This window comes from Crocodylus porosus, unplaced genomic scaffold (assembly GCF_001723895.1).
Source record: "Crocodylus porosus isolate Cpor-Errol unplaced genomic scaffold, CroPor_comp1, whole genome shotgun sequence".
Lineage (NCBI taxonomy): Eukaryota > Metazoa > Chordata > Crocodylia > Crocodylidae > Crocodylus > Crocodylus porosus.
This window is the reverse complement of record NW_017728926.1, coordinates 18,441,174-18,457,283: the sequence shown is the minus strand read 5'-3', so window position 1 is coordinate 18,457,283 and position 16,110 is coordinate 18,441,174. Positions and strand designations below refer to the sequence as shown.

The 16,110-nt window shown below is 42.6% G+C and overlaps 1 protein-coding gene across 2 annotated transcripts in view; it reads right to left on the bottom strand.

The window, feature by feature from the left end:
• UBE4B (ubiquitination factor E4B) overlaps window positions 1-16,110 on the bottom strand; it is a 72,744-nt gene that overhangs the window by 25,578 nt on the left and 31,056 nt on the right. The window contains exons 6-13 of one of the 2 annotated variants that reach the window (XM_019541655.1): window positions 12,186-12,330; window positions 11,588-11,816; window positions 10,698-11,105; window positions 9,646-9,759; window positions 5,026-5,167; window positions 3,802-3,902; window positions 2,715-2,829; window positions 504-587 (exon numbers count right to left, since the gene is read on the bottom strand). In XM_019541655.1, the coding sequence (XP_019397200.1) occupies window positions 504-587; window positions 2,715-2,829; window positions 3,802-3,902; window positions 5,026-5,167; window positions 9,646-9,759; window positions 10,698-11,105; window positions 11,588-11,816; window positions 12,186-12,330 (1,338 nt within the window). The remainder of the gene's footprint in view (window positions 1-503; window positions 588-2,714; window positions 2,830-3,801; window positions 3,903-5,025; window positions 5,168-9,645; window positions 9,760-10,697; window positions 11,106-11,587; window positions 11,817-12,185; window positions 12,331-16,110) is intronic. The other variant, XM_019541654.1, reaches the window with a different exon arrangement.

Below are 16,110 nucleotides of genomic sequence, written 5' to 3'. Positions count from 1 at the left end.
GGGAGGGGGATGTCTTTTTTAAGACGTAGCTAAGCGACCTCACCATCAGGTCTTTCTAATTTGCAGAATCCCAAGGTGGTTAAGCTAATTGCTGGAACTGCAAACTCAACCCAAGATTTGAGGCCATGTTTTTTTTCTGGCTCAGTCATTATCCATGGTATCTTGCAGTCTGAATTTATCCGGTGGTATGTGTGAGACAAGAATCCAGCTCATGGTCTTGAACTATACTGGATAACAGTGCTGCCTTTGGTTCCACCAGTAAAATGAGAAGCTTTGTCTTGAGGATATACAAGGAGCGCACACTCATGGAGTAAACATTCTATCTGGTTATTTTATTGTATTGTTTATATATTTATATAGTCCTAACACTTGACATTTTCAACATGAGGCGAGTGCTTAATAAGAAGTTGAAATAATCCAAGAAAGGCATTAGCTTGAAGACAGACTGTATTAAAGTACCAGGCATCCTAAAGCAAGAGCTGCTAGAAAGGAATGGTTCTTACCATAAGAGGGTATTTAAAATTGTCACTATCAAGGGAGCACTCTTTGGAAGCAAGAGCCAGGCCTTGTAAGATGGGGATAAAAATCTGTAAAAACAGAAGTATATTACTTACACACTTCAGCAATGGAAAACAATAAAGGTCTAAATGAAACCACAGCTTTGCACTGTGTAAACCCTCACCCACTTCTCAAATGTTAATACATGAAAAAGAAAAAAAAACCCAAAAACTTAAGGCTTGCTCTGTTAATTCACATAATTTTAAAAGGCATTTCCACGTTTAATTGTAGGGTGAGGGAGAGAAAGAATCCTGAAGCTAGAAATGAGCTCAAGTCTAATTCCTACGTTCTTCAGGCAATGAAGTTCACCCCATAACACGTTGAGAAAGACATCTTGCCTAGGTCTTCACTTCATCAAAAGTAACACACTGACTTGGATGGGGACATAAAACTAATGAAATGCACCACAGCTCAGCAACAGTAATAAAGCCATCACCCTTGACGAGACTAGCTGCTTGATTGCTTGTTTAGTTTTCCTCAGGATCATTACATAAGTCTTTCAACACACAGGTGGTGAACTACAGGTGCACGCACATGCACACTCACAGAAACACAAAAGACAGCACTATGAGCTCTAGGCCTCCCTCCAACAGCTTGACAGCTGAACCATTCAGACCTCTGTACGCCTATTCACAAGACAACATTTCTTCATCATCGCAGTGAGTCAGTAGATTTGGTGCTTATCCTGGTAAATGTTAATGCTATAACAAGCACTAACAAAACAACAGCAATCATTAAGGGATGCAAAGGAGGAAGTACCAAGGGAGGAAATGATTAGCTAAACATGACGACACCCAATTATACAGACTACGTCACACAGATGCGTGGGGAATCATTTCTTATGCAATAAGATCAAACACTGATTCTGGGCAACACAGGAATGACTACGGAAACCTAAAGAGAACCGTCCTGGGCCTCTTGAACAACGGTACACAAATACCATTACGCTGATATGAAAGATGGCTACAATATATATGTTCCCTAATCCAGTTAGGGGAATGGTTCTAACCTTTAGGATAAGCTGGACTTCAGAAGTATTCTATAACCATTCCCTAAAAGTGCCTTAAACATACTCCTGATTGAAGTGAACACATAATAAGAGCCCAATGAAGCAGTAACCTGTAAATTAAAGTGACTTGTTTACATGTTGATATTTAATCCCAGGTAGGAATTAATAGTTTCTTTTGCACTCATTTGTGTAAACATATGTTAATTAAAACAGAAGAGTCTGCAGAAAGCATTCAGCTCTGTGGATTAAACATTTCTTTACAAAAGCCATTTCCAGCCAGTACTGATGGGTCTTTATCATACTAATCAGGAGTAAAAATAAATTTAGTGTTTCTTTAGACTTCTTAAGATATTAATCTGTTCACACTGTTTTGAATTCCATTTCTCTATAAATAAGTCATGTCACCGTGTTCAAGAGTGCTAATTAAAGACAATTATAACCTGACTAACCTGCTTTTGTATTACATTGGCTCGTAGTACATTGGCCTATTAATTAAAGCATGCTAGCAAACAGGAGAACTCAGTTCCAACTTCTGAATCTTTCACTGACCTCACCCTGGCACCTTCAGCAAAGTCATTTAATCTCTCTCTGTCTCAGTGTCCTCATCTGTAAAGTGACATTTCAGTGAGCTGCCATCTGTAAAGTGCTTACAGATCCCTGAGTGAAACATGTTATAGATGCAAAGTATTATATTATTAAGTTGCTCTATCCTTTGCAGATGGACAGAAAACCACAACATTTTGAGCATGTGATCTTGGAAGACTGCTGAGTTTCGGATCTGACTGGAGGGGTAAATTTGGAAGAATGCTCAGAAAATGTGACAGTCCCTGTTATGCGAGGCTACCATACACCAAAGCCATCTGGGAGTGTGCTTCTACATTACATAGGAGTGCTGTGTGTTAAGAAGTTTGCTTTATACTACATTTTGATATATAGAAGAATTTCACATTATTTGCTTGCTTAAGTAAAACTTCAGAGCTCTGTCATTCCTTCTATTCCCCCATATTAAATTAGATAGCAGACTTGCACCAGCCCCTGGAATAATGGTTCTCAGCACTACACTCTCAGGATGCGATTTGCAGAAAGCTCTCCTCTGGAAAGCTCAGAAACCAAACAGTAGCGTACTTCACTTGGGCAAGCCCCTTACCTGTTTGAACACCTCTTCATCCTGGTAGGTTGTTCTCACCAATTCTTGGATGAAGCCAAATGGGAGGTTCCTACACAGCATGTACGGTACCAACAGAGACTGCTGCTGCAATAACCTTTAGCCATGCAAAAAAGGGACATTTTTTAGGAAAAAATGAAGAGGCACCAAATTTAATGATGTATCAGACAAGAAAGCCTCAGCAGGGAGACAGCTACTTCTTTTAGAAGCAGGTAACCAAGTTTCTCAAGTCATCTGAACAAAGAATTTTCTGCAGTGGATACTGCTACTAACAGCATAATGAGGCTGGCCGGAAACAGTGGCTTTTATAAATTAAATGGTTCTCCTCTCCACCCCTCCCTAATGAAAAGACCTTTGTTTGGCTCATCCGGTGAAGAAACAGCATTAGGTCTGTTCTTCTGATTTCAACCTGTTTGTCTTTCCAGCCGTAAGGAAAGGTTATAGTCTCAATATTTTCCAAATTAACATGCTCACTATATGTAACCGCACTCTGGGAGCTTGAAACTAAATGGTGTGCGTTTTCCCCACTATTATACTCAAACATATGTTTGCTGTTCACGTAAAAAAAAAAAAAAATGAATGATTGACATTATTTTTAGGAAAATTAACAAAGAATTCGTTTTAAATGAAAGAGGGTCAGACTTACACAATCTAGCTTTCACTTCCTGAAGTATAAGAGTAGGCACACATTCAGAGTACCTGATAAAGCCCTGCCCCTTTAGCTTGCTCCAATTCATATGCTTGTCAATATCCTAGTTACATGGATTTTGGCAAGTCAAATATAGTTTAGCTGTTCACATCATCCCTTCAAATACATAGGGCTTGTTTATACCACACATTAGACTGCCACCGATAAACCTTTATAGTGATCAGTGAAAATCCCCATTAAGACACTTACGGTACACTGGTGTTGTTATTCTCCTAGTCACTGCAGTAGAAAACACTATTTGCATGACTGAAAATACATGCCGCTTCTGCAGCTGATCTTAAGTTTCTCTATCTAATTCCATGGAAAGAAAAACCCAACAGAGAACTAGCATCCTTTTTAATCAACATGAGCCATACTCACCTTGGTTGTGTTAAGGAACCATGTAGTACCAAAGCAGCATGGGAAATGCACTGTGATCGGATGTTGCTCAGTAACTGACTAACCGCTGGCTGGCTACACATCTAACAGAAGTATTAGAAAAGCCAAATTATTTCAATGATAACTGAAAAGGTTCAGAAACAAAACTTAGGAAATTCAGGGGACTTGTGTATTTGTGCAGCTTAAGCAAAGAGGAGGCAACCTTCCTGATTAAAATTCTCCAAACTATATTTAGAGCGCTAAAATTAAATATTTGCTGTACCACTATCAACAAAGGAATGGGTTCAGCTTAATAGCAAGATAAAAATCTCTGCCAGGTTCCTACTCTCACCAAGATCTGCTTCTGTATGGAATCAATCATCATCAGGAAAACCAAAGAAAGACATGCATCATTTCCCAAAACACCGTCCATGCCACAGATGTAAAACTACTACAGGAGGGGCTCTGAACATGGAAGAAAGACTTAAGGCAGAGGTAGGCAACGTTTTTCGGCCAAACTGCCAAAAAACCCGCAGTGCCTACCTTGGAAGGTGCCAGAGTGCGGCCCCGCCTGCAGGGGGCAGCGGGGAGCTTGGAGCAACCTTCTGCGCCCCCTGCTGTGTCCTGCCACGCCAGGTTTCACACGCTGCTCTGCAGAAGCGGCAGCGAGGGGAGCACAGCAGGGAGCATCGCTGGTATCTGCTGCCTCCCTGGAGCCCAGGACTGGAGCCGGGGCTAGGGGGCAGCTGGGGCTGGGAGGCAGCAGCTGTTTGTAGCCACCTGGCTGCAGCCAGCCCAGGTTCTGGGTAGCTGCTGATAGCCACAGAGCCTGGGCTACTTGCAGCAGGCCTTTCATCTTCCCAGCCACCTGCTGGGAGCAGCCTGGGCTGCTGACTGGCAGCAGCTACCCAGAGCCAGGGCCGGCTGCAGCCAGGAGGCTGCAAACAGCTACTGCCTCCCCACCCTGGCCCTGGCCCCGGCCCCAACACGTGCTGAGGAAAATGGCCTCGCGTGCCATGTTCGGCATGCATGCCGGGGGTTGTTGACCCCTGACTTAAGGGAACAGAGATTAAATCTCAGTGATCCACTTGTAAGACTACATTTCATTAAACCTTTCTAGGTTTTCCTCTATTATGAACCATCTTTCCCGTCTGAATACAGCTAAATGAAGAAAACCGTTTGAGATCAAACTGATGCTCAAATATCGCTTTACTCTTTTCAAAGTACCTTTGGTGCTTTTCTCTCCTCTATTCCAACTCTGTCAAAACACTCAATGAGGTAGTTCAGCATCTCTGTCTCCTTGCAAGTTTCAATGGTGAAATGGTCACTGCAGGAATCAGAAACACTTGTGCTGCCAGAGCCTCCCACACTTAAGAAAAGACAAAAAAAAGCAAAATGTAGAGCCTTGCTCTTGCAAGTACTTGCCCCCAACTCTGACAGACAACTTCCTTATGGCAAAACCCCCAGACCAACATATCAAACTCATGCAAGCATGATGACAGTGTCAATCTTTACATTAATTTTTAGATCTGTGCAGGGGTCAGTAAAGTACCATTCGAATCTTGATTTTGGGCTGCATTTTAACACACATACTAGGTAACTGTCCATGAATCTCTTCTATTTTCTTGTATAACAAGCAGCCAAAAGCAATTCCACAAAGGCAACCAGGAATCAATAATCTTATATTAAATGGATCAGATACTTGGGAGATGGTAAAAGGCGTGCAAAGATAACGGGGCTTTATCAAAAGTGATTCACACACAGGAAACCAAAGAAGTGCTTTGTCATGATGTTGAAGCATGCATCGATCTTGGAAAGTGATGCTTCAAGCTAGTTCTACCCCACTCCAGCACTCTTCCATGGGTTCTAGAACCAATATTAATGAAAAAGGCACAGAAACTCTCTATATAATTGCTTCCCATCTTCTTATATAGCATCCAATTCTGTGAAGGACACCAGGATCAGTAAGCTGGAAAACCTGTAGCGAGGTAGAACCAACCTGGAAAGAAGTGGCCTGGAGAACAAAAACAGAAAAGTGTCTCCAGGAAAAAGGATACAGCAGCACAGAAAATAGAAGGGGGGGTCTAAACAAGCAGCCTATCCTTGCATATTAATCCATCTCTATTTTTTTTTACCTCAATACTGTCAAAATAATATAACAGTTTGTTTCAACTAAACAATACAGCTCCTGTCAAGAAAACCTGAATTCTATCTTCCGTCCTGGCATGTCTCACTCCTATCTCTGTTGTGTTTAGTAGCTCACCCTCTTTAAATGTACTTATTACAGCATCTGTGGGAGACGGGATAATAATGTCCCTATTTTTAGAGATGGGAAAGTGGGGCACAGACAGTAATGCCTAAGTGCACAAAGGTATGTGGGCACCTAGATCTATTATACTAAATGGTGCAAAAATCCGTTCTGGCCCAACAGTACACAGGAAGTCTTGTGGCAAAGCACACAAGGTTTCTGGGGTCTCAGGGCAGCATCCTAACTGCTGAACTAGATTGTTCTTCCTCAGGAAGGTGCCAGAGTCCATCTGTGTTTTTCATAAGTAGTTCAAGTCTGAAAACAATAACTCAATTTCTTGTGAAATTAGCAGGTGCAAATCAGGTGTGTATGTACAAGCTCTTTTCTCATATGAACAAGAGAAAATAACCCAGAAGTTGTATAAGGATTTATGTCTTACTGGCATACAAGAGATGAAGTAGAGTCCCCCCAAAAATGCACACTGGCATCAGACCATGTAATTACCTTTGATGTCTGAACCACCAGCAATGATTCGTATAAGAAAAAGCATAGTTAGTATCACACAATCAGCACTAACCAACCCTTTTCCTCTACGAAGCATTCCTGACAGCATCCTCATGCTGGAAAAATGTGTTTGCTAGCTGAAATTAAAAATTTGCACTTTCAGCCTGTACTTGTTAGAAATGGTTTTGTAACCTCAAGGCCCACACAACATCTCCATTTTTAAATCTTCAATCTCCTGTTTTCATCCCAAGTAAACTTCTGGTACTACGTTTACCAAGCTGACCCTTCTAGGAGCCAGCACAATTTTCCTGTCTTAGCTTTGACTGCACACACTCCAAAATGCCTCTTTAGAGGTCATCTGTATCTTGAACTCAGCTTGGCAGTGCTCAGCAAATCCTACTGCTGTAGTAATATGTTACAGAGAATTTTCTGAGAAAACACATGCTTGGTAGCACCAAGCAGAAGCAGCCATGAGATTTTCTCCTTTAGACACCATGTTCAGCTGGAAGCATGAGAACTGTATTTATTCTTTCACACTGTCTGGCAGGACTGCAATTCCCATCACTTGTAGTGGGGTTTTATTTTGCAGGGGGGGAGGGGGGGGGAGATGTTGGTTGTTTGGGTTTTTTTAAAGCTACGTTTCCCTTTATACTTCCCCTTACTTCTCCTATAGCAACTCACTGCAAGCTGCTTCTGTTTAATAAATCAGATGGTTCTAAACGCAATCCATGTTCTGATATTTTTTCCCCTTCTCTTTAGTAAAGGCTATACCACTTAAGTGCATTCTATAGAAAAATAGTCAAGACATTCAACCGCAAATTTAAAGATCATTTTAATTAATATTTCTTGTTTGCCAGCTTAAGGCAATCAACCATGCACCAATTTTGCCTGAGGTGGTACTGAGCAGTATTTCAGCACAGAATAAAATAATACATCCATATTTTTTTCTTGCATATGCTCTTTCCTGTTCTTTGGATTATTCATCTCCACCCCAAAGGTTACCCCTTTTACTCGTACAAGTTTTTTTGACTTTATTAAAGGTTAGTCTTCCCAAAGGCAGTTACTCTAAAAGAGACATCATTTCAGCAGTGGCTGAAATTACCCCTGAGCACAGCTGTCTATGTTTATTACATACACAAAGTACTATGGTAACTTTCAAAATGCAATTTGTGGTGTAAATACAAAATCATCACGCTCATAATGCCATTCTAAGGCAGTTGGTAGGATGTCAAGAAATAATGCATGAGCAAAGGCACCTGAAACATGGCAATCCCACCAGTTCTTATAGTGCATGAATCACGGCATCTAATTCTTGACTTAAAATTTTCAACAGAACAGGAATTAAGTTTGAAATGAAGCCAAAAGGTTACAAATGTAATCCGCAACTCCCTGAACACAAAATGCAAGCTTAGAGCTGCAAGTACTTCTCATGAAATCATTCAGTGTGAACTGGAAGATGGAAGTTTAATAAGCTTGTTTCTCTAAATAATTGTTGGAAGCATCTCAAATTGACAGCGTATAACTTTAACAAAAGTTGTTATATTCCAACATTAATATGCAAAACAAAGGCCATAAGAGCCAGAGAGAAACCTATTAGGTCCTTCTACTATATTCTCTAGGCCCAGTGCAGGACTGGGTAATCCCCAACAGGAAATGTTCTAATTATTCTGTGGCTTCTACAGATTTGTAAATCCTAACTCACTTCCTATAGGAAGAGATTTCAAAAGGGAGTTAGATTTCTTTAACTGGATTAAAAAACAACAACAACAAAAACCAAGTTTTTTAGAATCTCATCTCATCATTTTAAAATTAGATTGGAACAGGTCTACTAATAAGCACAAAACAGTGAAAGGATCACCACAACTAGATTGTTGACTGCGAGTGAGGGTCATCACCTATAGCTATATCAAAGGCCAGTTATTATCAACCAAGTGACCATGTATCTGTAACAAGCCTTCAATATGCTAGCAAGATTATACAGCTACTGCTTTCCAGATGGTTTTCCTCCTCCAAAGCACATGTTTTTCCATTCCCCTTTTACTCTGCTTGGATAGATACAAGATAAAAGAAAGGGGCCAAACACATTTATTGAGGGTTCAAATGCCTAAAGAACTTACATTTTAGGCAGGACACAGGAAGAATGGAACAGTGGCCAGATGAAGAAGATGACGACTTAGGAATGGCCAACATCTATGCAGGGTAATTGCTTATTTTTCATTTTGGAAGCTACATTGAGGCAAACACATTGGGCGATTGTGATAAGCCTTCAGCCACGTACGGATCTTCAAACCACATGTACGAAACCAGAAGATTCTGTCCCTCATGGTCATCTTGTCTGGCCAGTCCAACACAAAGCCAGTTCTATTGCATGACTAATGGGTTAGTCACTAAATACAGCTACTCAAAATCCATTCTTATTTTGTACTGGTGTACTTTCATGCCATGCAAACCAAAGGGACTTTGTGACAGGATGCCCAAGTTTCTGATTCAGCATAAGCTATTTTCTCTGCCCTAGAATGTCCCATATACATTTGTTCGTACTGCCAATCCTCTCCAGGGCTGCTAATTGCCATTTGTGCACTTGACTTCCAGGTCCGCTTGCTCAGGGAATAGCAGGCATATCCATCCCCCACTGGTATAATTTGCAATAGATCCATCCATTCACTTCAATGAAACTACACTACTTTATATCAGCTGAAATTATGGGTGGAAAATAGGTCCATTCTCCCAGACACCCTCTACCCTCATTTTCTAGAGTTCAGTAGGCATTCTGAAAGGTATAATCCCTGAGGAACCAAACTGCTTGTAACCACACATTCAGTAACGAGTTCCACTTTCAGACCATGTGGTCATTAAAACTGAAGGGCAACGTGACTAATATTTCTTTTATTCCGAGTCACCTTTTCAAAAAGAGCTGGCTAACTAAGACTCATCATTACTCATATTTATACTCCACCTTCCATTAAGAACTATCTAGGTCATCTCCTCCCTTTCCTTATTTCCAAAGTTTCCTGAAGAACGCTTGCAACTTCCCAGACTGTTAGTTCTGAAGCACCCAGACATGCAGTTTACATTCTATTCCATTCCTCCAATACCTGGACCCAAACTGGACACAAGAAAAATCATCATCTTCATTTTCTTCATCACTACTGTCCTCAGATACATCAGAAACGCCAAGGAAGAGGAGTGAGAAAGGGTTGTCGTACATACTACCGCAACAAAAGCAAAAAGGCCATCAGAGAACAGAGAGATTTTTAAAGAGGAAAACATAACAGCAACAAAAAACACAAAATAAAAATGCCACAAAGCCTCCTGCTAAGTTTGCTGTCCCAAACTTTCTTCTTAAATGGGCAAACAATGGTTAGCACAATCCACAATGTTAGAAAAACTAAGACTGTGCTCACATGCTCCATGACATGGCTGGCCACAAGTTATTCACATAACAAACGATTAAATATTCACTCATAACTTAAGCTAGCCAAGTGTCTACAGACTCTGTACAGGTTAGAGCATAAACAGAAGTCCTTGGATCTCACTGAAAAATAAGGAATATTAAACCTCTGAGCTACTCAGTTTTAACATGACAGCAGCAACAAGTCAGCTCATTGGTTTCTCCCTCCCACCAAGGTGGGAAGGACCCTGGAAGCAGCTAGCAAAGACACAGTCCAGGAGTGCTTGGCCTGGCTGACAAAGGCAGCACAATCGGTCATTTAAATCCATACACCAGAGTTGACTCTGACACAGCCCAGCTAGCACAAGCCTTGGACAAACTGATTGAAGATCCACAGAGAAAAACTGGCTTCATAGCAGATACGGGTTTGATAAACTGTTCAGCCCGAGTGACTGAACTGCAATTTAAACTGAAGGAAGATCATTAGCCTGAAGTGGGAGGTAAAAGGAAGTAGAAAATGTACCACTACATTGCTGCCTTTCAATCAATTATATTCCGTATTGAATGCTGGCAGAAACAGGTTTAGCTGTTTGGCAGCCAGGACTTGTTAGCAAGTCAACATATTAGCCCAAAAACAAACATAAACATCAACTATTAGTTAGTAAGGTAAGATGTAAGCTCAGTACAAACACAACTTCTTCCAAATTATGCCACACCCTGCACTGCACACGTAACACACTTGTGCTTGTGAAATACCTAGGAGAAGTCCTGTTTGGTAAAGAACGCCTGCTCATGGTACTTGGCGAAGGAGGAAACACAGGTGGGCCCATAATTGCAGGCCTCTGTCTGGATGAGCTGACTGGTATGGCTTGAGGGCTGGTAGCTATGGCTGGAGGACTTGGTGAGCTAGATGGGATGGAGATACTCAAGGAGCGTGGGATGGGAGAAGCTGATATGCCCGCAGAATGGGCAACAGTGTATGGGTGGTACCTTGGAGATGAGGGCTGGACTCCAGAAGGACTTACTGCTGTGACGTGAGGGCTGACAGAAATGGAAGGTACAGATGTAGTGGCAACTGAACTGGCTGGTAGGGTAGGAGATGAACCAGACATTGGCACATGACTTGAGAAATTGATATTAGAAGCTGGACTAGTCCCATAGAGACTAAATCAGTTAAGGAAGAAAGAGGAGGGGAAAAAAAGAAGCAATTTAGGATGCAAAGAAGGAGAGAAAGACGTAAATGAGCAATAGCAAAAATCCTGCTGCTAACTGCTTGGTTAAATTATACATATCCATAACAGCATCTTTTGTGCTTTTACCTACTAATAGTCACCTCTGATTATTAAGGCTAAGTAATACCTATTTCACTGCTGGAATTATAGAAATTTAGACGTTATAGGCGAATTCCTCAATGGGCTGATGCTGGGGACACTGGTCATAGAATTTCAATTTTCTCAATTTCCACCTGCTGAGGATGGGCCCTAAATTACACAGGGTATATATAACTGTGGCACCATAATCCAAAAGGGCAGGGAAAGAATATATTGGTGCAGCAGAATGAAGCGTTTTTCATTTAAAGGTTGCTAGGGCATTTCTAAACTCCCCCATCCCCATATAAATCAATATTCAAGTGCAACCAAAGTTACCTGGATAAAGAACCGGAACCAAAGGAACCCACACTACAGAACATAGGGCTAGTTCCTGGGTTGGAGCCAGTGTTTAGAACCAGGTTTCTATCAGGTGACCGGGCAGCTGCTGCAATTGGCTGTGATGTAGCCGTCAGGCTGGCAAACGGGTTTTCATCTCTTGACTGAGTGGACATCATCAGAACTTCCATTAAAATCTGACCAATCAAGTCCTTAAAATCTGAGTACACTGTGAAAAGGATAGCAAGAGAGTTAGAAAAGCATTCTTCACCTTCACACACAAGATATTTCATGTCACCTAACCACTAAGTTTTCTTCTGCTTCCACAAGTTTGGTACTCTTGTTCCCAATTGCAATAGACCACATTCCTTCATCATACCCCAAAATGATATGTTGTCTTCATTATATAAAAGAGTACAGCAAATTATGGCAAAGGCTGAAGCTAGACAGCTTTGGCAACACCTCAGCACCACCATTATTACTGTGGATGAATAAAAGGCTAGAGCTGAAGCAGCTAGGCAACAAGCCAACCACACATCTTTACAATTAAACAACTTTCTCTCATGTCCTAACCAGCACAAGCAGCTGATGCTCCTACCTTCTTTCGGGTTCTGCTTAAATTGCACACAGAGCGAAGTAAGGAAAATTACATCTCTGTCTCGATCCTTCCAGGAGACTCTAAAAATCTTAGAGACCAGTTGTAACGCCTGCTCCTCCGATACCTCAGAACCTGACGGAGGCTCCTTGTTGAGAGAAGAGGGATGTTTTTGCATTAATATTTGGGTTATAAGTCACAGTCTCATGAGCACCACACCACAGCTTAAATGGGCTTTGGTAGCCATTAGAAACAAAAACCCAATCCTCATCTAGCAGTTCTTTATGGGAAACACTCTGCAAGATTGCTTGCATGTTTGAAAACTGCAGCAATGCCCTGGTAACAGATTCTAGGTGGTTATTAACAGGAGAAATAAATTGTCAAAATTTATTTTAAAAAAAGAACTGTACTAAAAGGTCAAATAAAATGAATGCACACACCAATCTGGTGCCAAGCACCTTCTGAGAAAACTGCATACCTAGAAAAGAATTTTTAAACCTGGTTATCAACTAAATGTCTACTCTTATAAGGAGTTCTACAGGGATTTTAAAATTTACTTTATGTCTGCATACAGCAGAAGGGACTTTCTTGCCGTAAATTTCTTCTTAAAAAATCCCAAAAAGGATAACAAGGGTTTAATGCCCCTAAAATAATTCCTCTTTTCCCTCCCAATCTATATCTCCTAAAAACAGACCAGCCAGAATAATTGCGTCTACACAACAATTAGAAGCAAATTTAGTTTAGAACATTAAATACAGAAAAATGCATATTCATGGCCCAATCCAACCCACTCTGAAGCTGATGAAGACATTTGCATCCATTTAAGCAGGTATGAAAATCGGGCTCACAACAAATGGCAGCATCTTTCATAGAATTTAAACTTTCAGGAAGCATTTCCCAAACTCTAGGGTGCACACCCAATGGTGGGGGCACAAAAGGTGTGCGCGCAAAGTGGGAAAGAATGATGCTCCTCTACTTCAGCCTCTGCTTCCCTTGCTACAGATTGCTGCCAGGGAAGGGGACCAGCCACAAATGGCAGCAGAAGAGAATGGCTGAAGAATTATGGAGGTGTGGGAATGCAATATTCCCTGACTACTACAATGAGGCATGAACTCACAGGGATGCCTAAGCAGATGCTCTGCTCTAAGTGAAATCACATTTGTCACACACTGATACCCCAAAACAATCTGAATACCTCCAATCACTGGATGAGATCTCAGTGTGCCAGAGAACAGAAAAAGCACAAGTAATACATAACTGAGAAAATGGATCCTAAGTGTAAACTTCTAGTCCTAATGCTGGGAAAGAAGTGCCTACTGAAAACTGCTATTTATTTCATCATGTTTTTTCCAGACAGCTTCATGACACTACCTCTCTGCATAAAGTGGAACAGACAGGAAAAAGTACTCAAGCGTCTGTCTCAGTCCCCTCTCCCTTCATTAAATGGGATCAAGCTAACTATATTAAAGGCCAAGGCAAAACAAGCCCCTCTGGAGTTGCTCCCCTAAAGCTGTCATCACCATATATCATTCCTAACAAGGATGAATGGAAAGGTCTAAAACCAGAAATTGGGGTATCAATGGAAGATTAAAATCATCTTCATCTCCACCATGGGTAGACTATTTAAAAGCATTTCCAGAACACACATGCACAAAATCATTTCCCTTTGCCCTCCGAATCACACCTCAGAAGGCTAAGACTAATTAAAAAGACGAAAGTCAGTGAAGAACAGTGAAAACATCTGCTGTGTAAAATTCAGTAATATTTTCTTTTTCTTCCTTACATTTCCCTGTAGATAACTCTATACTTTGAGTCCAAGAGTGTGAAGCACCCCAGTTCCCACTTGTCCTTTACTGGGATGGACAGGGGACTGGGCAGCTTTTAAGTGACTGCCTAATACAGTTGTCATTTTTCCCTGTTTCACAGTAGTCAAAAGGGACCTGAACAGATTGTCTAGTCTGACCCCCCGCCACTGGTAGGAGTACATGCTGGGATCACACAACCCCAGACAGGGGCTCGTCCAACCTCTTTCTGAATTTACCCAAGGTAGGAGTGAGGACCACTTCCCTAGGAAGTTGGTTCCAGATCCTAGCCACCCTAACAGTGAAATAGTGCCTCCTAATCTCTAACCCGAACCTATTCTCCAGCAGCTTCTGGCCACTGTTCCTCGTCACCCCAGGTGCTGCTAAGGGGAATAGGACCCTTCCTATGTGCTGCTGAACTCCCCTAACGAGTTTGTAGGCAGCCACCAAATCTCCCCTCAGCCTCCGCTTGCTGAGGCTGAACAGATTCAGGTCCCTCAGCCTCTTCTCATAGGGCCTGCCCCGCTGCCCTCCAACCAAGCGGGTGGCCCTCCTCTGAACCCTCCAAGGCAGGCCACGTCCTTCTTAAAGTGCGGTGGCCAGAACTGAACGCAGTACTCCAACTGTGGCCTGACCAATGTTGCGTAGAGAGGGAGTATCACCTCTCCGGACCAGCTTGAGAAGCATCTTTGGATGCACGACAAGGTGAGGTTGGCTTTGCTGGCTGCAGTCTGGCATTGGCGGCTCACGTTCATCTCGGAGTCAATAATGACTCTAAAATCCCTTTCCGCCTCTGTGTTCACAAGGGGGGAGCTCCCTAGCTTGCATGTATGCTGTGGATTCCTTCTCCCCAGGTGCAGCAGCCGGCATTTATCTACGCTGAACGCCATCCTGTTACCATCCTTCCACTTCTGTAGTCTGTCTAAATCTAATGGCAGCCTCTCTCTCCCTTTTAGTGTGCCTATCTCTCCCCATATCTTGGTGTCATCGGCAAACTTGGACAACGTGTTTTCCACCCCTTCGTCCAAGTTGCTGATGAAGATGTTGAACAGTGTAGGCCCCAGTACCGAGCCCTGGGGGTTCCCACTATTCACATCCCGCCAGGTCAAGTATGACCTGTCCACCACCACTCACTGGGTATGCCCCATCAGCCAATTTCTGACCCATCTAGCTGTGTAGGCATCAATGCCACAGTCGCTCAATTTATTAATGACAACGGGATGAGAGAGTGTCAAAGGCCTTCTTAAAGTCCAAAAAGACTATGTCCATGGCAACACCATCATCCAGGGATTTAGTTACCTGGTCATAAAAGGCAATCAGGTTGGTCTGGCAGGACATGCCTTTGATGAACCCATGTTGATTTCCCCTGGGCATGATCTCCCCTGCTGGCCTCTCGCAGATGTGATCCTTGATAATTTTGTCAAGGATTTTCCCCAAGACTGATGTGAGGCTTATGGGCCTGTAGTTTCTTGGGTCCTCCTTCCCCCCTTTCTTATAAATGAGGGCCACATTAGCTAGTTTCCAATCTCTGGGTACCTGGCCCGTGGACCACGATCGCTTGTACAGCCAGGCCAAGGGCACAGCAATGACCCCCGCCAGTTCTCTCAACACCCGAGGGTGGAGGGCATCAGGGCCCGCAGATCTGAAAACATCCAGCCCTTCCAGAAGATCCTTAACTACATCTGCGCAGACCTGAGGCCTGGCAGTGCTATCCCCAAGGCTGCCCCTACTTGTGGTGGGAGAGCTGTCCTGGTCCCTGTTCAAGAAAACAGAGACAAAGAACTTGTTAAAAATTTTGGCTCTCTCATCTGGCGTGGCCACAAGATTACAATTTGAGTCTAGCAGGGGCCCTACATTACCCAGTGCCCTCTTCTTACTCCCAATGTATTTGAAGAAGGACTTTTTGTTGTCCTTAATCCTGGTCGCTAGCCTGAGCTCCACCCCCGCCTTGGCTTTCCTAATAGCCCTCCTACACTCACAGGCCAAGGAGGAATATTCCTCCTTGATGATAGCTCCTCCCTTCCACCAGGTGTACGGCTCCCTTTTGGCCCTCAGGCATTCTCGAATGCCTTTGCTGAGCCATTGGGGTTTCAGAGCACTCTTACCCCCTTCTTTCTCTTGGGGAC